This window comes from Pseudoliparis swirei, chromosome 17 (genome assembly GCF_029220125.1).
Source record: "Pseudoliparis swirei isolate HS2019 ecotype Mariana Trench chromosome 17, NWPU_hadal_v1, whole genome shotgun sequence".
Lineage (NCBI taxonomy): Eukaryota > Metazoa > Chordata > Actinopteri > Perciformes > Liparidae > Pseudoliparis > Pseudoliparis swirei.
Genome location: NC_079404.1, coordinates 12,206,724 through 12,233,924, shown reverse-complemented (window position 1 = coordinate 12,233,924; position 27,201 = coordinate 12,206,724). Strand labels below are relative to the sequence as shown.

At 42.0% G+C, this 27,201-nt stretch overlaps 4 protein-coding genes across 5 annotated transcripts; 2 read left to right on the top strand and 2 right to left on the bottom strand.

The window, feature by feature from the left end:
* The first annotated feature begins 527 nt into the window (after window positions 1–527).
* Window positions 528–1,971, top strand: fuom (fucose mutarotase). Its single transcript, XM_056436254.1, has 6 exons — window positions 528–658; window positions 851–919; window positions 1,000–1,070; window positions 1,175–1,273; window positions 1,379–1,452; window positions 1,755–1,971. The coding sequence occupies exons 1-6, from the start codon at window positions 574–576 to the stop codon at window positions 1,819–1,821; spliced, it is 465 nt and encodes a 154-aa protein (XP_056292229.1). The 5' UTR covers window positions 528–573; the 3' UTR covers window positions 1,822–1,971.
* Window positions 1,954–22,318, bottom strand: si:ch211-217g15.3 (uncharacterized protein LOC368914 homolog). 2 transcript variants are annotated; one of them, XM_056436251.1, is made up of 4 exons: window positions 22,233–22,318; window positions 3,129–3,406; window positions 2,923–2,960; window positions 1,954–2,826 (listed from the first exon to the last, which is right to left on the bottom strand). In XM_056436251.1, exons 2-4 carry the CDS (start codon window positions 3,198–3,200, stop codon window positions 2,274–2,276), a joined length of 663 nt encoding a protein of 220 aa, XP_056292226.1. In that variant the 5' UTR covers window positions 3,201–3,406; window positions 22,233–22,318; the 3' UTR covers window positions 1,954–2,273. The 2 variants fall into 2 exon arrangements, with proteins under 2 accessions (XP_056292226.1, XP_056292227.1); XM_056436252.1 differs by lacking the exon at window positions 22,233–22,318 and having other exon boundaries at window positions 3,129–3,192; window positions 3,342–4,028.
* msx3 (muscle segment homeobox 3) lies at window positions 21,509–23,799 on the top strand. The gene is made up of 2 exons (XM_056436250.1): window positions 21,509–22,433; window positions 22,845–23,799. The coding sequence occupies exons 1-2, from the start codon at window positions 22,073–22,075 to the stop codon at window positions 23,270–23,272; spliced, it is 789 nt and encodes a 262-aa protein (XP_056292225.1). The 5' UTR covers window positions 21,509–22,072; the 3' UTR covers window positions 23,273–23,799.
* Window positions 23,800–24,688: 889 nt separating this feature from the next.
* On the bottom strand, window positions 24,689–27,201 carry znf511 (zinc finger protein 511). Its single transcript, XM_056435656.1, has 6 exons — window positions 26,995–27,201; window positions 26,837–26,910; window positions 26,143–26,344; window positions 25,867–25,991; window positions 25,231–25,500; window positions 24,689–24,893 (listed from the first exon to the last, which is right to left on the bottom strand). The coding sequence occupies exons 1-6, from the start codon at window positions 27,154–27,156 to the stop codon at window positions 24,821–24,823; spliced, it is 906 nt and encodes a 301-aa protein (XP_056291631.1). The 5' UTR covers window positions 27,157–27,201; the 3' UTR covers window positions 24,689–24,820.

Sequence of the window (27,201 nt, the reverse complement as noted above, 5' to 3'; positions counted from 1 at the left end):
AAGGAATATAACCAAACATATCATTGTAGGCTACAATTCACAAACAGAAAGATCTAAACTAACATGTAGGGGGACAACTGCAGGAAACAGAAATAAACACAAAAAATGAATTTCTTCAAATTGCTTAAATGCATGTTGTATTAAGCAAATTGGCAGATGAAAACATATTTATGTCTGTGTAAAGGGAATAGTGCACATCAAAAGCATTTCTGTAAATGTGCCAGAGTTAGCCAAGAGGCTATTTTTCATTTTTATATACAGTCCCGAGAGGCAGATGTCAAACCAAAATAATAATTGCAGATTGCAATAAACACTATAATGTATGTTCAAAAGTTTTCCGGCTGTATAAATTTAACAAATGATTTGCCTCAAAAGTTGTATTCAACCTTTGTTAATATTAAACTTTTCAAGTTTAACTCAAGAAACAAGTAAATCCTCGAGTCAACCGTGTCACCAAATAACCGGAAGTGCAAACATGCGGCGCATGCCTTACCTAAACAAACCCGGAAGTAAGGTGGAGCGAATGCTCTCGCTTCGCTTCATTCCCAGTTAATCATCTCTGTCGCTGTCAGCATGGTCGTACTGAAAGGGATCCCCTCAGCTTTATCTCCGGAACTGCTCTATGCTCTCGCTAAAATGGGCCACGGGGATGAACTGGGTATGATATTTAATCACAGATACATAACCTAGTTCGCCTCCAGTGGGAGACTAGACCGTGCAGCTGCAGGGCAGAAGGCTAATCCGAGTCAACACCAGTGCAAAGAGTGACAGAAGGACTCGCATCATAATTGACCTGTAGACTGTCAAAAGACACAGGATAACATGCAGTGTTTTTCTTTATTTCCTTCAGTTCTTGCTGACGCTAACTTTCCATCATCTTCCATTTGTGCTTGTGGTCCAAAGGAGATCAGAGCAGATGGTATGTCAAATTAAAATACATATTTGTAAATAAAAATGTTGGCGAGTGTGTTTTATTAACCGCTTCCGATCTGTACGTAGGTTTGGGAATACCACTGCTCTTGGAGGCCATTTTGAAGCTCTTGCCCCTTGACACCTATGTCCCTTCTCCGGTACAGGACCCATGACTATCTTAAAACCAGTGACACATTTTTCGGTGGTTCCTTTTGTTTTCTTTCTTTTCATTGGCTGCATCTGTGCTCACGTGCTTCTCAAGGCTGCGGTCATGGATCTGGTAGACAGTGACCAGCAGAGCGGGTTGTCAGTCCCTGTGTGGGGCACCTACACGCAGCTCCTGGGTCAGGCGGGGTCTCAGGTAAAGGGGCGTGTCCATCCCATGATTAATGGCCTCTGTAAGTAACACAAAGTGTTTCTATGATGTTTGACCCTCTGTGTGTTTATTTCTGCTCACATGATATAGTCTCCTATTGAGAAGGTGGAGAGATTTGCTTTCTACGAGCGAGCCAAGAAAGCCTTCGCTGTTGTGGCAACCGGGTGTGTATTTCGTCTGCCTTCATGTGATTATTTTGCAAAATGAGTTACTTTGTAAGAGTTTGTAAATTGTAATGCCTGATGACTGAATTGCCATTTTGTTTCACTTGATTCCCTCTGATATATAGGCAGCGATTCAAAAGTTTGGAACCAGGCTATTCTTTTTCTCAAATAACATCTGAATAATTAGAGATTAGGATTTGTACAACAGAATTCTTACAAGTCTCTTTAGAAAAGGCTAATTTCAAATATGTCTTTAAAGTTACATCTTATATTGTATATAATTGTATTGTATATCTTCTCAGGGAAACAGCTCTGTATGGTAATCTGATACTGAAGAAAGGGGTCATCCCTCCTGAGCTGCTACAGTGACTAACGCACGCAGAAGTACACACACATAAACACAGTAAAATATGATCTCCAGTTTAAATGTCGCAGAAATTACTTTGTAGTTTTGTAATTATCGTCTGTTTTGAACATGCATTCCAATAAATAAAACACATGAAGTCTTTTATCAACAGATTTAGATGTTTATTTCTTCTGAAGACAGTTTCATGATATGAAATGACACTCATTTATTAATTAACTTCCCCGTGTATCAGCTATGTGTCTCTGAAATGGTAGGGATCTACACTGGAAGAGTTGTTGAAGGATCACTGGTAGTAGAGATCGTCCAGATCGTCCTCTGGTTGGCTGTGCTTCCTCTGAGATGGTACAAAAACGACAACTTCAGTATCATCTTGGTTAGGGGTGAGCATCAGGGGGTCTTTGTGGTCCACGTCATCCATGTCCTCCTCTGGTTGAAGGTGAATTCTGATCTCACTTTAATCCATGACCTCACGACTCAGCAGCTCCATCTGCACAGGTGAACCCTGGTCGTCACGGTGATACAGCGCGTCCTCATCCTTCTCTGGTTCAGAGTGTGCTACGCGGACCTCTGCACCAGCTTTGTATCCAGCCACTAGTGGAGACAGATATACGTCCAGCTCCTCCCTCGCTTTGTGGTAGACTTCATCCCAGTCCTGCTCGGGCTCATCGGAGGCCAGCTGACTGAAACCGGGGTCGATGTCATCTTTATCCTCCTCATTTTTCTGATGGTTCTTGATGTGGGAATCTTCCTGCCAGGGTGCTGCCCGGATGTCGTCAGTAGGGAGGGCATCCAGGTTTTGGATTCGGTCATTGAGGAGATTGTCCAGTGAAGGATGGTACAGCTCATCCAAGTCTTCTTCGGCCTTCCGGTGCTTTTTGTCCTCTCCGCTGGCTGTCATACTCTTCCAAATCATCATGCGAGGGTCGATGTCATAGTGAGTCTCATCCATGTCCTCGGGAGGCTCCACTTCCACTCCCCACGACATCTTTACTTTGTTATCTAAGGACCTGAGAAAAATAGAAAAACACAATCGAAATCTGCATTTCCTTAATCCAGGAGACAATTACTCTCTTTCGGTTTAGTTTAAGGAAACTACAACTTACACAACCGTATCCCGGAATGCTTCATCTGTGAGTTTGTTCTGAGAAAAGAGAATATATATATATAATATATGAGAGAATAGATATACAAATATTGCATGACTGATGTCCAAAAAGTAGACATTCATCAGGCATACTTAATTATATGATTTGTAGCTGTGGAGTCGACAGTGGAATACAGTGGACAGCCAATAGCAACATATACATACCCAGGGTTTGTATGGCTTTGCCGTGATGCCAAATATCAGATAAACACAGATTATCAGAGAAAACCTAAACATGAAGAGACTCTGGATTAACGTCCATAAAGACTGACAGATGTTACACAACAGATCCAGTCAAAGAAACAAACCAAGCAATCTTTAGAACCAGGTTGACAATCGAAGTCAAAAACCCTTTGAAGAGATTTTCTGTTTTCTTACCTGAACATGTTGACTGCTTTCTGCTCAACGCTTTGGATCCGAACAAATCTTCTCCTCTTCACCTTCTGTGAAGATGGACCAAAGTCCCACCAGTAAATGAATGGTATTGTCTTGACCTTTGTACCTGTGTGTCTCTGTGCCAACGGCTGATTACAACTCAGTTCCTCCTTCTGTCATCAAGTCTAATAAGAGTCCAACGTTTTACTGTGTATATCTGTCTTGAATAAGATCAATGCCACTTCTAGTTAAGCTTTCCGTGGTTATTTTACTGTGATTGAAAGATAACTTGTTTCTGATTCATGGCATTGCATGAATTATTTCCTGTTGTAATAGATTTAACCAGTTTTACTACTACATTAATCTTCCATGTCAGCAATCAGTGATCACTTTGGCATCACGCCCTGTGGCCTTAAAGCGTAAGGTTGAGATATTTTATCATGAGACAAACTTTATCTTTATCCAAAGTTCCTCCAATTAAGTTAATGATGTTGTCCAGATTACCTGCACTCAATGTACCTACAGTGCAAATATCATTTATTTGTTGTTTCTGCACTATGGGCATCAAAACCCACTGTAATGTAGTTCTAAGCATCATTTTTAGTGGTTCAGTATGTTGTCAGCAATTATAACTTTGCCTATGCAGACATATTTTACATTGTTACAATTTTGTTTAACTATCTTCTCATTCATTATCTGTTTATACACAGGACAATGTACAGTTGTTGACAAATCCACACACACACACACACACACACACACACACACACACACACACATATATATATATATATTATTATTAAATGGTTTTATACTGATTCTAAAAGCTAAAAAGAGGGGGTCAAATAAATTGTTACCCATTGAAAAAAAAAGTACATTCTCTGATGTTAGATCTCAATCTCAGAGAGACTTACCAAATTAAATAAAGTTTTTAATAATACAACAATAATCTTGACTTCCTGTTTTGTGTTGTTGCAGGAGTTGACTCGTACTCATGCTTTAGAGGCTCAATGTGACTTATTATTTGTTGACAACACAAAGGCATCATACGAATTCTACTTATTCTACTGTTATTAAAATAGAGGGATTTGGGATGTTTTATGCAGATGTTAACTGGTCAATTATTTATTCAGAAGAAGGGATTGCTTGCAAACAAATTATATCATTTATATTAAAGTCAATTAATGTACAGCAATGCACATACTACCCAAGCTTGGCTTACTTCCACAGGAACGATCTCAGATAGACTCCTTCCTGCGTACAGCTTCAATCATTCCTAAAGACAAATTACCCTCTGAATCCACTCCCACTGTAGGAGGACAGTTTGAAGGCAGATGATCGGTCTGTGACGTTAGTGCCAGCCACAACGCTTACTGAAGCAACTGTTGATAATGTGTCAGCCAAATTTAGATCCATGCCAAGATCCTATCAAGCTCAACAGTTCAGACTCAAAAGGCGTGTGGACTGATGCAAGGAATAATAATTAAAACTTACTCTATGAATCCATTTTTCTGATATGTGACAAAAACATAAAACATTGAGATCCTGATAAACATCTGTAAGTTACATTACACAGCCATAAACACATTTAAACTAATCATACGTATAACATATACACCCTGAAAGAATGTGATTTCATTTCAGTTCAGTGTTTTAGCATCTGGCAGTCCCTCCTCCGTCTGCCGCAACGCAGCTCGTGTTAGAGTGCATTTCTTCAGAGGCCGTTACGGCTGTGAGAACTCTTCACTGCTTATTACTCCCCTGTTCATACACCAGTAGGAGTCATTAAGTTAACATATGGGTTCAGACAACAGGATTACACACACACACACACACACACACACACACACACACACACACACACACACACACACACACACACACACACACACACACACACACACACACACACACACACACACACACACACACACACACACACACACACACACACACACACACACACACACACACACACACGTCCTGCTCTGTTCATGAGATGGCTCCACAGCGTCTGCTGATTATCTGCCCTCTCTATCAGATCCATATGTACAAGTCCAATGTTACCCCTCGACTCGCCCCACTCACAGCTCACGCACTGGTCTACTGTCTTCTACCCGAAAAAGGCTCCCTGAGCCAACAAATGCTAGCCATCTTTACGATAGTCAGGATATGGACAAGACATTCTTGTCTGGTTTATTTATTCTTTTAAATTAGAATGACTTTATGTAGATAATTATTAAAACATTGCTGACAGGTTTAAACTGGTGACGGACATACTGTGGCTACTGGCTGTTAAACTGACATTGAGGAGTATGATTTGAGCCATAAAGGAAATGCTTTGTCGGTCTCCCAGAAACCACAACCCTGGGAGAAGACATCCCGCTACTCCAAGTCTTGAAAGTGAGGTTTGATGGATAAAGTGTGCTGAAGCTTCCACCAATGCACCCCCCTGTGTCCCACACACATCAGTGAATCATGTGAAGGCCAGAGGCCCGTCGGCTACCAGAACAGATTAACCACAGGACTCTGTCCCTGAACTTCTGATGGCCTCAAAGGCTTACAGGAAAACACGCTCGTCTGTGGTTTTACCAACTTCTGGTCGGCAGAGCGCTGCAGCTCAGCAAATGGGTCACTTTCTATCAGACTAAGTTGTGTCGCGGTCACTCCACTAAGGTGATGAAGTGTCGGAGAGTTTAAAAGCCGTAAAACTGCTCGTAGAAAAGTTAGGAGAGGTAGTTTTTCAGAGCATTTTACATTAAGTGCATTAAGAGGCCTTTTTAAATATAACTTCTGAATTGGTGGGTTTAAGAGTTGTTTTTTTCCCCTTTGGACAGAGCCAGGCGAGTTCTTTCTCTCGTGTCTTGATGCTGAGCCCAGCCAAGCGGCTGCAGGCACAGCAGAATTGTGATCATACAGATATGACATTTATAGAGATTTTCTCATCTAACTTAGGCAAGAAAAGATAGAGCAGTCTTTCACAAAATGTCAGACCAATGTATCTGTTTTTTTTCCCACTTACTTGCTAGGTTCAAATAAATGGAATATCAACATGGGCGTTTATCCCTTTGACAAGCTCATACACTAAAAACCAAGTACATTTATATGTAATTGTATCCCACTGGGATGAGGTGACAGCCCATGTGTCATGATAAGCTCTTAGCGGTGAAGAACTTTATGTAGTGTCATTCTCAGCTTCTCTTCTTTCTAATTGGCTGCAGGTGATGTGATGATTATTAACTTTGTATATGTGGTTTGTGCAGATTATGCCCTGTCACCTCTAGCAGCATTCAGAGTTTGTTTGATCTGCCAAGTGTGTGAGCAATATTTCCCCTTCTCCGGTCACACTAGAGTTCATACTTTTGGTTAGATGTGTCCTGCTGCAGAGTAAACACATATGTATCATGTGTATGACAAATCTTTTTGTAAAATGAGAGGGCAGCCTATAAAGGGAGTTGTCAGCAGGTAATGATCGCTGCCAATAAACTGTAAAACACATACACAGTCACACAATGTTATTGCACAAAATATCTGGAGTAATCCAAGAATAAATGGCCTGTCTGTAACTATTTAAATGCAGCGCTAAGTCATGATTTATGCACGTAAACATGCATAAAATGCTGCAACTTGCAGCTATTAACTGGGGAAACCGCCTAACTGAATGTTCCCATTTAAAAAAGGAATAATCTTGATAATATTACAGCAACTATTCAAACCGCTTTTCCTATTTAGGTGTGCTGCAGCTGATGTCAGCGAAGGCAGGGTACACCCTGGACAGGTCGCCCGTTTATCGCAGAGCACATAAAGAGATTCACACTCACAGGCAATTTAGAGTTTCAAATTGACTTAAGCTGTACATCTTTGCACCGCCCGGGATCGGGGATTGAACCCGGGCCCCTCTTGCTGTGAGGGGACAGTGCTAGTCGCTACACCACGTGCAGCCCCAAACACCTATGCTATGTAAAATACTGTAATGTCTACCTGTGCACAGAATGAAGTCACTATCTCTGTGTGTGTTGTTATTCAAGCTTATATGTGCTTTGTTGATACAGCCGGGTCGGCCACACAAGCTTTTAGTCATTTAGTGCACGGTAGTGCATGTGAGCTCATTTCCACCACTGTGCACTGCTCTCACAGGGCAGTTACAGCTGATAACACCACCCCCCCTCAGGTTCCCCATCAGGTAAACACTGTTAGCACTGTTAGCTAGAATTTAAAATGTTCTCCTGTAATGTGGCTTTTTCTGCCTCACAGCTGTAAGTCCAGTGTATGAATGAGTATGAATCTGTTCACAGCACCCTACCACTTACACACACACACACACACACACACACACACACACACACACACACACACACACACACACACACACACACACACACACACACACACACACACACACACACACACACACACACACACACACACACACACACACACACACACACACACAATGTGTAGATACTGAAGATTAATATCCACTGATGACAGCACTGTCTTAAATTGCAGGATCTGATGTCCTGGCTCTTTCTCAAAACCAATAACAGCTCATTATGTGCTGTGAGTAATGCAGCCGTCATGTTTGTATTGGACTTAAAGTGGCGTCCGTATCAAGAGTTCTCAGGTAAAGAAACAAATAGAAAACAATCAGCTAAGACATCAGACTCCACGCTAAACCTCAACCCGTACTGCATTTCTGTTTGGAACCAGATAATGAACATGCAGACTGAAACGTCACATCTCCGCCACTAAAACAATCATCAGCACCAAAACCTCATCATTACCGTCGACATCAGTAAATCCCATAAAGGTTGTCAAAGAGCGCAGGGCTGTATTTGAGGCTAACCACCCCTCTGTCTTTACTCACAGTCTTCCGTCACGTCTCACCCACACTCACAACATTTAGGAAAGCTAGGGTTTTCTAAATTACTCAAATTAACTCAATGATCTACAATTAACTTAATTGATGCTTCACTCATACCCATTAAACACACATTAGATATTTCACGATAGGGTTTAACCACACCAATTAGAGGGCGGGGGGAAGGACCTCCATGGAGGCGAACAAGAAGAGTTGTGACGACGGGCTGGTGAACGGGGTAGCGGTCAGACTTATGAAGTGGCCACTGGAACAATTAGTGATCCATCTGCTCAACAGTTGCATGCAGCACTTCAGCTCTTGACGCTACCTTGAACATGTTCCACTGCTGATGCATCATCCAATGTCTCCTCAATGAACAGGCAGGGGGGCAAAGTGAGGGCGGCATGAGCCAGTCAGTCTGAGGCTCAGAGCCACTTGACTATCTGGCTCCACAGGTAATGCCTGAGACACATTTCCAGCGACAATAGCTTTGATGACAGCTGAGGCAGACGAGGGGAGGTCGACCAGGACCTGCACAGATACACAGGAGGAAGAGGAACGCTCCCCTCTCTCTGTTATGTAACTGATGACAGAAGACTGGGGGGCTCTTTGTCTGGCTGAGAGGAGACACGGAGGAATATGGGTGACCTTTGTGATCAGGGCAGCTAATCTGAAAAAAGATGATCTGTGTGAAAGATGGCCATTAGTGAGGCTAGCTGTGTGAGGTGACACAGAGCCATTATATTGCGTTGACAATGTCAACCATGGACGTATTATATTATAGACTATTATAATAGAGACTCCCATTCTTTCTCTCTTTTTCTCTCTCTATCACAAACACAATAACATCCCTGTTAAACTCATGTGGGAGCTGTTAAAGTAAGTTTAATGGCTATTTACAGTATTTTGGACGCTTCTCATTAAACACATTTTCCACTCGAGGAGAACTAAAGTTTTGGAAAACTCTTTAAATGAAGCACACATAATGCCAACACTTGGCACATGTGGCTCATTAATTTGGAGTTCTAATCCCTACAGGATAAACAAAGAAACTGCAGAGACTTGACTACTAACATGCATTTAAAGATATAGCTACTTTATCTGCAGCTGAAGCAAAGAGTCTGCACATCCAGCAAATACCTACAAATATTAGCAATCTTCTGAAGTTGTGTTTCTGGCCAACTCAGCACATTATGGACTATTGTTGGTCTCTACCAACTCCTGAGAGAAATCGGTCTCTAAATGTTCCCTACGGTCTGTTTTTTTGTCTAGTGCTGGGCCGACGGGGTTTTGGAGTTTTTCAGCTGAAAACAGATGTGTGCCGTGGCCGACAAAGTGGCTTGAGTAAAACAACGTAAAACCAAAACAATGAGCTTAAAGCTCTCTATAAAACTCAGTAGAGTTGTTAGGAACTTTCACAGAGTCATGTCATCTAATGTTTATAAACACATATTTAACTTTGAGAGGTACAGAGGTTAATGCTACATGTGTTTTGTCTGCTTTTTCTAACATCTGAAAGTTTACTCATGCCAGAAAGGGTAAAGAAGGCCTCGAGGGTGTGACACATCAAACGAGACAAAAAGAGAAACATCTTCTGTCCCTTCCCCTCGTCGGCCTCAACCTCTGCCCCTCCTGCTCCAGCCACTGAATGCCTCCTCACTGGAGTCCACTGCGGCCCTGGCTGCCAGCTGGAGTACCCCTAACCTTTAACCTTTGACCCCCAGCACCACAGAATTCATCATCGATGCACTCAGCGGGGAGCACATCCTGTGAAACACTGTCATGACGACAGAGAGGAGCGACAGTGAGTACAGGTGTTACAGATGTTCTCTCCACTGCCTTCACTGCTGCCCCTTCTCATAGTATTCACAGCTTATTGTATCCATAAGATCACATACATCTTCTTGTGTTGCTCTGAATATGTCTGTGAGTGAGTTTGCGTGTCACAGCCCCATCTGTCCCAATGCTCCTGGGTTAAAGAGAGGATCCTGCTGTTCCTTGGTGGAAAGCTGCTCGCTACAAAGAGATCCGGTTACAAGAGCACCACGCTTTCATCCTTATTAAAGAAACATGTGCTCTCTTTGCTCAGTTATGTCGGCAGATGAAACTTTTTAGTCTCCATTCTGCTTTCAGTTTTTTCACAATCCAGATACACGATCTGTTGACAGAACGCTCACATTTTCAGGTTCATACATGTAATAACATCTCAGTACATGTATGTAAAGATTAATACATTTTGTTTGGCATTTTAGGAATGTATGCCTCATTGTTGTGCATCCACGTACTTCACATATAAAATGGTTTCTTTGTACACAGTTAAAGGATAATTACAGACTCCATGGTGACAAAGAAGGTCAAACCCCACTGACTGACACAGCAATTAAAATGATTACTTAATCTTTGGTTTTCATCATTTATCAACAACTAATTGGAGCACTGTTTCCAGGGCTGTTTTCATATGCAGACTTTTTGGTCCTAAAATCTTAAATTTGGCCGCACCTTATGATTGAAAATCTGGAGAGTCGTCGTAGAAGGAAATATCCCAGCATTAACACACTGCCCCACATGTTTCCCAACTAACTGACCTTCAAGTTATGGAAGAGAAGGACAATAATAAGTAGCACCTCACACATAATGTAAAGAAAAACTTTTAAGTTTCATACACAAAGCAGGATATTATAAGGCTGTCCTGATGTCATGAAGTGCCATTTAATATTTAATACCAATAATGCCTGAACAAATGTGAGGAATCCTTCATCAACTGCAGCTACTATAACAAACTCCATTCATGCCAGATTGCAAAGTTGCTCATTACACATTTTTCAAACCTCAGCACAGTCAGAGGATGTGACTCAGACCACTGAATATACTCCACGGATTTTTATTTGAGGAGGATGACTGTCCCTGAATGTCTATCTCGCTCCCGGGAAGCCGCTGTGCTCCCTGGCCTCATGTCTGCTTTGTTCCCACGCTGTGCCCTGCGGAAGGTCTGGCTCCAACCTTTTAAAACCATAATTACATACCTACAGAACGCAGACAACAGGGGAGTAAAGACAGACACAGCATGAAAGGGAAGGGGCTCACCACCACTGGTATCTGGTAACTTATTGCCACTTACTCTGTGCTGTATCTTATTTGCGTTAAAGGACAGCAATAAAAAGAAGTCTTTTGAATGCATCACTTATTGGTTTCCTTTCAAACTCAGTAAAATAACAGGAGTGTTGATTCCTTTAAATAATAATCACATCAAATAATCTCATTCTATTGAGCAGCATGTTTAAGAGAAGGTTGTTTAGATTGTTGAGCTTTGATTGAAAGCTGAATGTCATGGCCTGGTGGTAGACATACAGTCTGTGAATCACATGTAATCTCTTCTCCCTTGGTCTTTTTATCATTAGTTATGAAATATGAAGAGGTGGAGAAAGCCAGAGAGTTTTGAGAGCTGTAGAAACAAACCAGAGTTAATTGTTAAAAGAGTTGACATACTGGTTTAGACAGGCACACAGCAGGAGATTTCTTTGCAGTTCATATGAGAAAAGGTTACAACTGTGAATTCTTAATAATACAACCATTGCACACATGTAACTATTCACATCTCAACAAAGACCTATTGAGGTTGAACTCAACAGTTAAAGCATTTATTCTAATTTACTAAATAACACAATAACGATGTGTCCGCATCAAACAAGCCAACACAAGATGAGTGTCACTAAAGAAGGTTATTATTACATTAAGAGCTTATCCCTGTGGAGAGACGCCTGCAGAGCGGGATTTTACAAATGTCACTAAATCACTCCCAGCTGGCCTGACTGCAGGATATGCTTCGTTGTTCTCAAAACCTCGGCGCAAATAGTTCATGAAGCGTGGTGCATTCATGAGCATGTATGTTCTCAGAGCAAACGGTCTGCCCTGGATTTGAGCACGCTTCATGTCCTTCAGGGCTGCAGTCACAGTCGGTCTGTGTCCTCCCAGCCCTCTGCGCCGCCATGAGAGCCCCCATTCACCAGTTAACCTTTCAAAAGTGTTCAACTAACTCTAAAAAGGGAAACACTATTCCTGGCTTAAGAAGGTGTGAGAAACACAAGATCATGGAGCATATATTCCATAAGTATGGCAACAACTGCAGTACGGACGGCCACACAGTGACTGTGTCTATACAGGGTCCATTAGACATTTGAGAAGTCGCCACTTTGGTGTCATGCTTGTGAAAGCATTTTAGCAAAGAGGTAAACAGCCCGTGGCCAGCAATAACAAAGTGGAACTGATTCGAGGAGGAGAAGGAGGAGAGAGGAAAGAGAGGGAAAGGAGACAGGGGCAGATAGCGTGTTCTTACCCAATTTAATTATATTAGACAGTTAAAGCCTCAGTAATCTCTCAGTTGACTGTTTAAAATATCATGTTAAATGTTAACAATAACATAACATATGCTGCAGGAACATTTCTGTAATTTGGAGCAGGGGTGGGTATATGAGAAAAGATCACGATAACCGACATTCACTTTACCCTCATTTAAAAGAACTAAATCAGGCAAGATTCAGAAGAACTATGTATATTAAAGTATTCAGATTTCATGGTAAGATGGGACAGCACTTCTTTAGATGATAAATTGTGAACTAATTGAAACTAACTAATAATGTGTTCTAACTAATTGAAACTAACTAATAATGTGTTCTAACTAATTGAAACTAACACTTAATGTGTTCTAACTAAGTAAAACTAACTAATGTGTTCTAACTATAATTTTAAAAAACTCTTAATGTGTTCGAACTTATTCAAACTTACTCTTAATGTTTTCTAACTTATTCAAACTTACTCATTATGTGTTCTAACTAATTCAAACTCACTTTTAATATGTTTTAACTAATTAAAATGCAATCCACGCAGTCTGTTCTTTGCTAGCATTGTCTTTTGCTCCTCATTCCTTTCTGTAAGGAAATAAGATCGGTGTATTAGCTGCTGGGACGAAGAGATTATTAACAACAAAGTGTTTGACAAGAAGCCGTATAACTTTCAGCCTGTGGAATGCTGTTGTTAGCCCAACAGCCTGCTAGCTGCCGCACATGCGTACAAATGCACATTCAAAGGTATCTTTTTCCCTGTAGTTTAAGAGGTTCAACAGAAAATGCCGTATGCAATTTGTGGATGTAGCTTACAGCGAGGAAGAGAACAGTGTGGCCATCTTTGTAGCTGTGTTTCTTTCGCCAAGCAAATTCATTTTCAGTGGATCTGCTGCTTCACTTGGATAGCAGTCTAATGCTACAAGGCAGCTGCAATTTACAAAATCAGCAAACTTTTTTTTGGAGCTTGAGTGCCTTGTTCTCAAAACCTTTTTTTTTTTAAGTGACAAATGTTGGTACAAATTTAGTTTGCTATCATCTATTTAGACAAAACAACAATACCCTTCTGTACCGTAAGCACCTCGTCACATTGTGTTCCCCCAGGACACCAGAGAAAAGAATAAAAGGTTTACGTATAGGGAGCAGTATGTGACCAAATCAAAAAGTAAATGTATGGACGGCTAAAGTCTCAAATGGGTTAAAAGAACCATTAGAAAACTAATTTTGAAAACTGGAATTTGCATGATTGGTGAGACAAAAAGCAATAAGAGTGAATTAGCACCAAGTCATAATTTGAAGGCATGCAGAGATTCAGAGATCCAGGTTGAGAACTTGTCTTGAGTTTTTTTTTGGTAGTTTGACAGAATGTGGACATGCTGCAAATACCAACAAAGAAAAAATGACTACCCTCTTTTCCTTTCCTTTATCACTCCTCTCTATCCCAACACTCTTCAACCCTTTCTCCATCTCTTATTCCCTCCCTCACCCCGTCTCTTCAATGCTAACTCTTCATATGTCAGTTGCAAGCTGTTGCTAATAAAAGTTCAAATGCACACTATTAGAAGGAGGTTATAGGGAGGTGCATTCTTTCCTGCCTTCATGGGAAGAGTTTTGCCGAGGCTAAAGGGAGTTCCAGAGGTCTGGGCTGGAAGGGGAGGGCTGGAAAGAGGGGAGGTGTGGATACCCCGTTCACCCTGTAGGATATTGAGAAAACACTTTGTTTCATCAGGTTTCGAAGACACAGCGATAACATCCGAGATGCAGGAGGACAGGAACTCCCTGCTCTGCAGTGGCAGAGAGTAACACAGGACCAAGAACCACGCCTTCAACAACTTTTCAGGGGGAACTCATCCTCTCCGCTCTTCTCTCATCACCTCTCCTCGACATGGCTATAAGCAACACTAAAGCAGCACCCCAATAGCTCATCTCCATCTTCTCTGTGTCTAGAGAAGGCGGCCATTGTGCACCCGTTCCTCTGTCCCCAAGTCAGATTCCTATTGAGGCTCTGAAAGGGCCTTTGAGGGGCCCTGTTTTGGCTGTGCAGCTCACCTGCAGAGGGGAAACTATGGGTCTATTCTAAAGCCCAGCAGCTGCCAGGGCAGAGAGGCTGGCACCCAGTGGGAGAGAGAATAGCCGCTGCAAAGCCTTTCAATATGAAGCCACTTAGTAACAGAAGGCATGTGCCAAGCCTGCAAGGCCAGAATGAAGAGTCACCCTTTGGAGTTCACTAAATATCAGAAAAAAGAGGGACCCATCTCCTTTTCGCTCCCTTTCTCCCTCGTCCACCATGCATCTTCGTCCATCTGTTCTTTGTCTGACCTCCCTAAGAATCTGCAGGTATAGCAGGACACAGAGTAAATGATGATTGCAATATAAATAGCCACAGGTCAAAAGCACGGTGAATTAATGAACTAAATTCTGAAATAACAGTATTAATAATGCTAAATTAAAAAAAGTTGATTGCTTAACATAGATCTATATGTAATTTAATGGAATCACATCGGGAAATGAGACAGTTCCCTTGTTCGTGTTTGAGAGAAACCGCCGAACTCCAGGTCGTGCGACAGATCGAGTCATGATACCGCTGTGAGGGTCTCAGTGGCTGCCGGCATGTGAAGAAGTCTTTACCGCACAAAGCCCCTTTTCTGTCAGCAGGCTAGCTCCCACACTGGCGCTAATTTACGATGCCCTCACAGCAATTTCCACAGTAAGAGAAGTTCAATTGTGTTTTCCAGCTCATTAAGCATCAGCACAACAAAGCTTTCATCTTCTCCTTCATCCACTTCATCCCCCTCTTCTCTCCCTCCACCCATCTTCCTCGCTTTATCCGGCTGTCCACTAATCTGCCTCTTAGCATCCAATATAAAAAAGATTAAGTGTAAGGTAAAATGAGCTTCCTTATTCAAACAATTTTCTCTTTCCCTACATTTGATCCAGTTTTTGTGGTTTCGTATTTTCAGTTTAAAGCTCGGCACAGAGTGTGAAGGTTCTCTGCATACAGGCGTGGGGAGAACTTAATGGTTGTTTATTCAGGGGCCTCCGCTCTGCCCTCCCATCTCTTTCAGAGCTTCATGAGACGACGTGGAATCTTTTGTGTTCTCAGAAGAATCAACTCAGCATATTTGTTCAGGTTGTCACTGTGCTGAGATCACAGGCGCACACTCACATTCTCACAGAAACCCTAAATATATTCCAATTTTCATGTATCTGTATTCACATTGTTGAAGTACAGCATTTGACTCTCTGGTTGAAGAGGTAGGCATGTTATGGCCTGAGAAATCCGGAGGCGAAAGCAAAGGGATATTCCCACCATCTAAAGCGAGCACAGAAATGCCCCTGAGCAAGTCATGTGACCCTAATTTGTTCCAGTTTCAACTCCTCTGTGGTCAACATTATCAGTGCCACGAGAATAACTATTGACTACAACAACATCGACATGCCAAGAACACTTTTGAAGTCAGTGAGTCACAAGCTTTGAGGAAATATGTAAGAGAAATATGGTCCCTTCTAAACTGTGTTATCGCTTTACTACAACTAGTATGTACTATATAGGATGTAAAAAAACTCATGTTCTCTTGAATAGCAGATTAGATATTGCTTTTAGTGCACTGTTTTGTGTACATTCTCCAAAATCAAAAATATCAAACTGCTCCACTTTTCTTTTTCTTTTAACATTTGGTCCAATACAAGCGAAAGATGGTTTGATATAGTCACAGTATATAAATATATACAGCAAACCTTTTATTAATTCTTAATATTCAACATGTGCAAACTAAAAGTATAACTTTTTTCACCTCCAAGATACTTGGTGTTCCAGTATTACAATATATTGTGCCAGAATAAACTGTTGAACTTTTATGAGTGTAATTAGATTTTTTTTAACTCAAAGATATTTAACTTAGAATTAAGAAACAAGCAAGTTGACTTTTTTTGTTTATCAACTGAGTGGACCAGTCGTCTCCCAACAGGTGCTGCTGTGTGATTTGTCACAGTTTAAATGGTCACAGCATGTTGCAGCGCAGCTGCCTTCACTTGAGGGGTTTCAGAGAAGTCAATTGTAATATTGTTGGGAAATGTTTAACCTAATTTGCAAATAGTCCATCGGCAACAGCTGTCACAAACAGCTTGACACAAATCAGTGCTCCATGCTCAGCTTCCAGTGGTCCTACACCGTCTCCCAGTGTGCTGTGGTCTGACCTCATTCTGCAATTCGTTGAGAGGCACATTGGGAAACTGATGCTGAGGTAGTGACATTTGTGAGATGTACAGTGTGTGTATCTGTGTGTATGTGTGTGTGTGCGGGGGTGGTGTAGTAATATATAGCATGGAGTGGTAACATTCTCCAGTCATTCATTTGACCACAGAATAGCTACCAATAGTGCAAGGCCATACAAGTCCTCCGCGTCCCATTGTGAACCACAGGAATGCTGCTCTTATTTCACTCAGAGCGTTGTTCAGTAGTTTACAGCTAAGCTTCCCTATATTTCAAGACACGGCATGGGTTAGAGCTGTACCTAAGAGAGGGTGTGTGTTTGTGATTATGTGTGTGTGTCAGGTTCCTCCTGCTTTCGTCAGTCCTGTGATGTCTCCTGCTTCACTGCTGTCATCACCCTCATACTTGCGACGCCTGCATTGACCAGACAATAAAGACCGTATGATAATTTGACCACTAGCCTCTGTGAGTGGGTCATTCTCTAAATCATTATCAGCATCATCATCATCATCAACATCATCATCGTTGTCGTTGTTATAATCGCTGAGTGCGGGCTACCATCTGAGTTTCCCCTGCTGTCAGCACCGTCACTGAGCTCCCCCTAACCCCTGGCTTGCTCCAGGTCCAGAGAGGGTGTCCGGTTCCCTTCGTCCCCGTCCTCAACCATACAGCTACAATACAGCAACAATATCTCTGTGTTCACCTGTTAGCACCTGGCACTACGTGCAAGACTCACTGCCGAGTCGCCCTCAGCCAACCGCTCTGCTCGGCTCAGTCAGGCGCCATGTGGAACGCGCCTTCCTGTCACCAAACCCAATATCCTGCACACACAGGCATAATAACCTGCTCGCTGCTAGGCTGTCAGCGCGTTGCCCTGGCAGCCGAGTCATGCTAACATATAGAGAATAAATGAAAAGCACTTAACCAATCAACAAACCATCACCTAATTGCAAAGGTTTCAAGCATCATCTGCCAGGTGAGCACTCCGCATGCCCTCCGAAAGATGGAAAATGCAAAGATATCATCTTCATAAGTAGACAACCTCAGTGTATGCTGGTGTAAACAATAACATTCAAATGAACATCTGTATTTTGAGTTGAAATAGCCTTAACACTGCTGTACAAACAAACGCAACACCATGAGACCTTCAAGAACATCTGACATCATGTCTCTGACGGTCGCACTGTGAGGCGGGGTAGATACTCAAAGGAGATGACGCACATTTTCAGACAATCGTTCCTAAAAAGGCTTCCATGCACTTGTATGCACAAAAAGTGTCAGCAATTGTGTAAAGAATAAAACAAGAACGCTTGACAGAGTAGTTAAAACTCACATAAAATGTCAAAACGGTGTGCAGCAAGAGTGTTTCAGACGCAGACAAGCACACCGACGCCTCCAGTGTTTACGCTTCGTTTTTCTCCGTGACACAATGAGAAATGTCCTGAGAAGAAATGTTACACATTGAGGGGGTCGTGAAAGTCACCTTTTTTGTCAGGTGAGACCATGAGTGGGAACTCACAGTATATAATGTGCTGACAGTGGGAAAGATGAAGCAGCTAATCAAGGATGGCGTGTTGTTGCAGTTCCAATCGAGCTCAGATCAGATAAGAAGAAATATCACTGGGAAGACCTCAGGCCCTCCACATCCTCTGGAGCATGATTGGCATGACTAGGCCTGAGTGAAATGGAGCTTGTTAAGTCAACTTTATGTGCAAGCTTGTAGTTTTATTAAATGAATCCTTTAGGCTTGACTTTATGATTTCAGTTTTAATGTAACACACAATATCAATCATGACAATTTATAGGGTGAGGGCTGCGAGCACGGAGCCATTGGTGCTGAACAGAATACATATCATGGAAGCGTGTAGAATTAGCTTTAGCTTTGTTCATATGAATTCCTCACTAGGGACCCTTGATTTTGCCATATGAGACAATGGCAGGAAATTAAAGTCACAGAATAATAAAAATAAATATTCCTCAAGAATTATGTAACTGTACACAATCTGAGGATCTGGGGTGACCTGAACTCAAGTCTGACTGAAATCACAGTCGTACATAGATGTACGCAGGATTTTGTATAAAATGAGGACGAGAGAAAGAAGCTTTGATTCTTCTCAAAACACAATTTATCGTTAAAGTGTCGACATGTGTTATATTTTTGAAGGGGTAGAGGGACGATTGAAACTGGAGTTGTGAACTCTAATGATATTTACATTGGATTTGAGACGAGACATTTCACAAGTGTTTCAAGACGAGAGGCTGATTTCAGGACACGAGCAAAGCTGACATCTCTGCATAAAATGGATCGAATCATAAATATGATACCTGTGCGTATAGAAGTCAACACTTACAGAGGACTCAGAGTGTGATTTATTATAAATGGCAGGATGGAAAGTAAAGTGTGTGATCGCACACCCATTGACATTTTGACATACCGATGTTAGCAGGTCCACTCAGACACAAGATAATGTTCTGTTATGCTTCAGCGGGCAGGCCTCCCGTCTCTTTTAAAGACGATACACTTTCACCACAAAGTTCCCCACTGTGTGTTTCATAAATGTTTATCCCACATGACTCCGGCCTCCCTCCCCAAAGTTTGCTTAAGATAGTTCTGACGCCTGCCAGCGCTCATGAAAGAGAAAGATTTTTTAAATTAAATGAAGCTTGCTTCAACATGCTTGGTTCGAAGGAAAACTCCTAACCGCAATTACCTTCTTAAACAGTTCTTTACTTTGGCAAGGCAACAAGTTCAGAGAGGTGTCAGAAAATCTGTGTGTGTGTGTGTGTGTGTGAAAGAGACAGACAGACAGACAGGTGGTGGCAGTAGTTGGCAGTTGAAGCTTATCGTGAAGGAAAATAAAATAATCAACTGAAAACTGAAGAGTTACCAGAATATTTCCACAAGACTTGTTTACTAATTGCAACTTTCTTTCGTTCTTCCTTTATCTACTTTTAGACAATTTTTGACATTTCTAAATGATAAACGTCATTGCTCACAGATTTAACTAGCGGCTTGAGGGACGTTGCTCCAGCACATTCAAACACACGACTGTTAGATGGATTGTCATGTTTGTTTGTACAGACAGTCATGCTGCCCACGGGATGAAGCCTAAGGATTTAAATGACCCACTGACCTTTCCTCTAGCGCCGCCAGCAGGTTGACATTTTTTTAATTTTAGTTTTTTAAATGTCTCCTCCACTATCAGATGAATAACCATTCAATCTGAAACAGATATCTATGGTGCTCAAATGTTGAATCCTTGACTTGACTGTTGACTTTGGAGACATTTCAGCAACCATCAACAGGTCAAAGTGTTCACTTATCAGTCTCATATCTTCAGGATCGACTATCTTTAAATGTTGAAAACAAAATGATATTTATGTGTATTGAAAAGTACTACATGGACAGAAATGAGACATACTTTGTTATACAAAAAAGACGGAGTGCAGAGACTGCATTATTTTTAGATTAAAATATCTCAAAACCAAAATACTCATTGTTGCCTTTCTCTGGCATGGGCATGATACTCAGAGAGACGCAGGAAATATAATGTGCTCATTCATTATAAAACAATGGAAGAGAAACAAAGCATTGCAGACAACCCTACATCCCATTACAAACAGGAGAGCGAGCGAGAGTGGTAATATTCACAGTAAGTAGAGGAGAATGTAATGTTGTTGGGCACTAAATTACAGTCATTGAAAGCTTGTATGGTTACCCAGCGATCTATCACTGTCACACAGCGAGGGGGAGGGGGAGAGCGAGCAGACAGGCGCCAGGCGCAGCGGGATCAAAGCAGAAATGCAGGCTACCTCGGGGAGAGAAAGAGTTAACTCCATTTAACCAATTGTCCGACCGACAGACAGCCAGTGTGCTGCTGCAGGCACAACAACAGTTCCCAAAAGGGAGGAAAAAACTCTCACATATTGGGTTTCACTGAAAATGATTTGACTTGATTTGAAGAGCTGCAAAACAAGGGCAATTTAGATGGGCCTCTTCAATGGGCCTCTTTGACATTATTTGGGGTTTTACTGTCTCTCAAAGGGATTACAGACAATGAACACAATAGGTTGAAATGTGGCCAATACACAGGCATAGATAATTTGATTACAGACCACAAGATAGACATTTATAGTGTTATAACTCTTAAGAGTATACAAAGTACTGTGAATCCCAGCCTGGATTGCTTACTGCTTTAATGAAACACAGATAAAATATTTAAGATATTGTCAAGCTGAACTTTTAGTCCCTACAACAAGTAACGGCATTATATAGAGACAGAGAGAAAAAAGGAGGGGGAAACAGTATACGTTTGTAAACTGAATTGTTGGGTCTGTCTTTAGTTCAACCTATTATTCAACATATGGGGGCAGTGGAACATGGAACAAGCTGTAAACTCAACCTTTATCATCATATCATTCTCTTATACTTTTAACACCACTGCTTGTTACTGTCCACTGGATGATGTATGTATGTATGTATGTATTCTATTAATTCTCCTTGTAGCTCTGTTTTTGGTCTTCAACAACTCCTGAGGAAAATATCTAATTTTTGTTGCTGTTTAATGTTCTATATGTTCACCAGCTAGTTGCTAACTGTGGGTGCTGGGCAGGTAGTGTATGGTGGGTTTAGAGAGCAGCTGTCTGTTGCTGCTGAACACAAGGTTGATGAGAGCAATGAGAGTGAATCAAAACTGAGATGTTGGGGCCGCAAAACAAAGAGTTTAAAGATGCTTAAATGTATCTTTAAAGCTAAGGGGAAATACATAGTCAGGATATAATTTACCTACGTTTCCCTGATTGAAATTAGAGTAAATAAGATGATAAGTATATTTCCACATTGCCATATTTAAATATCTTAAATTAAAACTCATTAATGTCAGTTCATCAGCACTGGGGAAGAAGACGTTGTTGATGTAGGAGCCCACAGCTGGAGAGGGCCAACATCAAAAATTCCTGTGTAAAGGGAGAGGGGGACAAAGGGGGCATGAAGGGGCTCAGAATGCCGAGCCACGCCCCTCAACGGAGGTTTACATCTGTCAAGGCACCACAGGCGCGCGACATGGACCACAACGTTGTCGTTACAAGTCTGGCCTATCACACACTGTTTTAGCCGAGTCACGTGGGGACATCGACAGACTGATAGGCAGGCAGCAAGATGGGAGAGGAACTCATGACACTTCACTGAAGGAGAGGCGAGTTCGTGCGTAAAAAGTTGAACACGCAGCAGCGCAACATTGGACCAGGGAAATAACACATTTTCCAAAGTGAAAACGTGAAGAGTAAAAACAGCCACGGAGAGAGCAGCAGGAATATTGGTTGTATGGCACCTCAGACGTGCGTGATGAATCCTGCGCAGGGATCACCGCTCGCGGCTGCTCCGGGGGAGACCTCACCAGAGGACCGGCTCGCTGCTGGCATACAAACTGACGAGCTGGACCTGTCATCCGCCAGAAAGTCTAAAACCAAAAGTGTAGATTTACCTTTCAGTGTGGAATCCCTCATATCGGACCGGACGCCGGACAGAACCCTGCACTCACCCGAGCCGGGTTCAGGCTGCGTCCGGACCGAGGAGACGGAGTGTGCGTCACCGAGAGGACTTTGTCGGTGCAAACCAGAAGCGATGGATCTCAGCGACAAGGAGACGAGCCCCTGGTACCAGGCTCCTCACGCATCCCCTACAAGTGAGTGTAGGATACTCTCTGTCTTTCTAATTTCTCAGAAACAGACGCTATGTTTCCAACTCCAATAGTCTGAAACTGTCTACACATTTTATGAATGGACATTCGTTTGCACTAATTGAAGAACCTCGTACAAAAAACAGTAAATGTACAAAATAATTCACACCCTCGCCTTCATAGTGAGGAAATACGATGTAATATCGTCCTTTAATGTTCTCTTAAGAAATCTAGAGATGGTGGAGGATTTCGAAACTTTCAGATGTGATTGCATTGCCTTAAAAAGCTTCAAATAACCTAAACGTGATGTTGGATATTTCCCGGGTTTTTTTTACTTGGAAGCTAACACCTGATGTGAAATGTAATTATTTTTTAAAAGTCACTCGTAAATATATTGATCAGATATTTTCTATTTAGGTGACTCTCTAAACATTCCTGGACTTCCCAGCCCGGCCTCGTGCAACCTACGGAAACACAAGAACAACAGGAAACCCAGAACTCCCTTTACAACCTCTCAGCTGCTTTCTCTGGAGAGGAAGTTCCGTCAGAAACAGTATCTCTCCATCGCAGAGAGAGCAGAGTTTTCCAACTCTCTCAGCCTCACAGAGACCCAGGTCAAGATCTGGTTTCAGAACCGCAGGGCCAAGGCCAAGAGGCTGCAGGAGGCCGAGCTGGAGAAGTTCAAGCTGGCCGCGAAGCCGCTGCTGCCGGCCTTCGCCTTTCCCTTCCCATTGAGCGCATCTATGGGCGCACCGTCCCTTTACGGGGCCCTGAACGGGCCGCGGCCCGCCTTCCCCGTCCCAGGACTATTTGGTGGACCTTATGGGATGTACTACTTGTCTTAACCCTCCGACTTTGAACCGTCTCGTTGGGAAAGCTGCCTTTAAAAAAAGATGCCTTTATACACAGAAAATAGCCAACACTGCAAAAGTGTCCATTTTATGAGTGTCTGAATGCTAATATTAAATATATGAGAAATATGTTGTTATCGTGAACAAAATTATATTTTCACACAAATATGTTGATAAAACAGCCATTTTAAAATGACAATAACTATTTTCACTCAATTTATTTAAATCCTTTTTTTCTTAATGAAGACTTTCTGAGCTCAGTTTTTCAAACTAGGCCTCCACCTTAACATGTCGAGCTGTTCTATTCCAATAGAGACATTTCTTGAATTATCAATATGCTTTACATGTTGCAGGATATTATTTATAGGCCTGTAGCTTTTGATCTAAAGTAATAACTTGTGATTCAGTCTAAAACATGACGATAGCTCACTCAGACTTCTTTATAAGCTGATGGTGGAGGTAAAGTTACCATGTCTGTTTGGTATATTGGAGGCTTGGGGCGGCTTTAGCTCAGTGGGGTAAGAGGGTGGGCTGCAAACCTGAGGGTTGTGGGTTCGATCCCGCTCTCCCCCATTAGTAGCAAAGTGAGTGTGTGCCAGGCAAAGCACTGAACCCCCAGTTGCTTTCCGGGCTTCAACAGCCCACTGCTCCTTAATAACTAAGGATGGGTTAAATGCAGAGAACTAATTTCCCCTTGGGGATTAATAAAAGTGTATATTCTATTCTATATTCTATAAAGAGGAAATTCAAAAGAAGAAAATAGCTAAATTTGTCCAAAAGTACATCCCCATGGGGATCATCTTCAATTGTTCATAATCAATAACAAGAACCATCTTTGAAGTGCCCATTAGTGCCTTTTCATTCTGTTGTATCTCAAACAAATGTCTGTAAAAAAAAAAGGGAAAATATTTACCTTTGGCATTTTAACATGGAGCTGTTCTATATCCCAGTGACTTGTTCTCATGTTAAATGTGAACCATGAGATCTTTGAAGGTAAATGTACTAGTATAATATCTAAACCACACAATTTGTGTTTGTTTCTAACTTCTTAATCATTTCCCCAGGTACAAAAATATAAACCAGCTATAGAATAAATCTGCTTCACTATTAAAATTGTACATATGTTTTTTACATTACCTCAAAAAGATAACTTGTTTTGCACAAATGTTCAAAGAGCTCTTAAAAGCCAGTTTCATTACTAAATGTAAATACAAAAGTAATCTGCTATTTTTACAAACATGGCTGATAGACATGTTAGTCATTGATGTACAGAGTATTTTATATCTGATGGGTGAAAAGATGTTTTGTACAATGATTAAAATCTATTACGTAAATTCTGACATCAGTCTTATTTGTCTCTTCCAAAAGCTTCCGCATCTCTTGTCGTTTAAACATTTCCTTGAGCTGCAGGACTGAAGGAATGCTTCTGTGCATCACATTTTATTTCAATCAACGACACGTATGACAGTTAATATATTATGTCACAAGACAAGAGTATAAAGTTATTAATAAAAAAATCCCATGAAACAGAATTGTGACGATTTATTTCCTCTTTCCCCGACCCCCTCTGAAGCCTCGGACGGAGCTGTGACCGAAGCACACGGTGGTGGGAATCCTGAGAGACAAGAACACAAGTGTAGTTCTATATCTCAGATTGTTTAGCCTTTAAATAAGAAAACACTAAATTAAATATTATATAAGGAGCTCAACTCGCATATGTTTTAGTATTATATATTGTGCATAAATGATAGAAAGAGCCCTTCCGACAGTTTGCTTAATCGAACTTAACTATAGAGGTTTTACCTCTAAGAAGAGTGGAATGTTAACTTCCGAGAGTTACTTAGACATTGGTTCAAATATGGCTGGCTCAGTCTCTTTAAGTGGGGCTAAAACTGCCTCAGAGGAATTTCAGTAATTCCAGTAATTTCCAAAAGATGTGTTGAAAGACTAACCTGTAGGAGTATCGTGGTTTCAGTGGCTCGGTGCTTGTGTTCTCAGAGCTGTGAGCTGCAGCAGAAAGATGCACGTGCGCCTCAGGAGAGGCAGACTTTGCCATGCGGGCAGCTTCTTCCTCGCCCACATGCGTCTCCATGGTGTCTCCATGCTCAGGTTGATTGGACGGCATATCACACATAACCTCGCACACACCCTCAGACTCGCACACATCGTCCACAACCTCCATGTCCGTGTCTTTCTGCGGCTGTCTCTTTGTCTGCCGGGTTCTGTAAACAAAAATAGAATATTAGAAAAACACAAACAAGGGCATTTGAGGAAGATCCCGTATAATGATTTAACACCGTCTAAGTAGTTTTACTGTTTGTAGGGTAAGACAAATTATTTAAAAAATGAAGTTAAAGCAATTCACACTGAAGCTGAACATTTAAAGGAAAATATGGCTTGAATAAAGCAGCAAAGATAATCTTATTCTATGAAATAAGAAACATTTCTTCAACTAAAGGATTTTTATTCAGAGGCATAATTTCAGTTTACTATAACAAACATGGACTCTCCTTGACTGAAACTTTGCAGACAGAAATAGTTCTACTGAGGAAGTGCTGCCCTCTAGTGGACAGAATATGCAGTCTTACCTTGTTTCCTTCTTGGTTTTATCAAATCTGAAGTCTGGAGGATACATGTGAATTCTTATTAGGTGGTCCTTCCTGAGTGTGCTAGTCCTGAACTTCTGTCCACAGCCCTCCACTAAACACTGGTACTGAAACATGTGAAGGAAGCATCAACAACATTTTTACACACTTAATATTATTCTTCAAAGAATGGTTCAAATATTTCAGTATTTACAGTTGTTTTGCTTCATGACACCAACGATGTCGTGGGAACGTACATGTCATCAGCCTTTAACTCACCATGTCTTGCCTCTGGGCGAGGATGGTGAAGAGAGAGTCGTGCCACTCCTGAATGTGAATGTCCAGGAGCCGGGCACTTGGCAGGGAGCGACGGCAGGAGCAGCACACGTTTCGGTGGAGGGAGTTGTAGTGGTGCTCGTACTCCTCCAAACTCATGAAGGCTGCACTGCAGCCAGAAATGTGGCAGGCAAACTCTGACACACTGAGAAAAGGATAGAAGAGGACGGTCATCCACACTGGCATCACAAAGGGCTGCAGTAACAGAGCAACAGATCCACAGCTGTGAGGGAAGGAATTCACATTTCTGAAGCCAGTGTGTTGTTTGCTTAACTGGTTGAATATATTATGGGCTTGTTTTAGACTGACCATTTAACACGATATCTGACAATCCTATTGATGGAGGAATGCATCAATATAAATGTGTCTTTTGGGTTCTCATGATTCTCATATGTGCTCTTATGTCCCAGTAATTCAAACTATACATTTAGTCTGTGAAAGTCTGATGGGCAAGCTTTAAAACACACAGATCAGATTTAATTTGTCCTTCACCAACAGCTCCCTCCATAGCAACGATGTGACGGTAACCTGAGAGACTATTTAAATGATGTCAATATAAACAAGACATGTGGTACTTGTCCTGACATTGCTTCACTGAGTCAAAACATCTCAACAGCCTCGATATCGGTGCGCGTACCGGAGAGCGGGCTGGTCGTCCGCCTCTGAGAAGTAGAGGTCCTGCAGGTACAGGTGTCTGTGGATGTCCCCGTCCTGCGAATGACAAGCCGCCGTTAACCGGGGGCTTCTGCAGAATGAGCACGTTAACGGTCCGTCGGAGTTATTCATGCCCGTCACCTCAAAGAGCTCGTGATCCCGGTGCAGGTGGATGAGCTGCGGGGTGAAGATGAACGGATTCCCCTCCTCGTCCTCACTCGGCTCCCGCGGGCTCCCTGACGAGCAGTCTTCATCGCAGCTCTTCACTGACGAGCCAAGTCGGACCAACTCGGGCTGCAGCATCGTTTCCAGAGGTTCTTACCCAACTGCAGCTTCAACTGCCCGCCA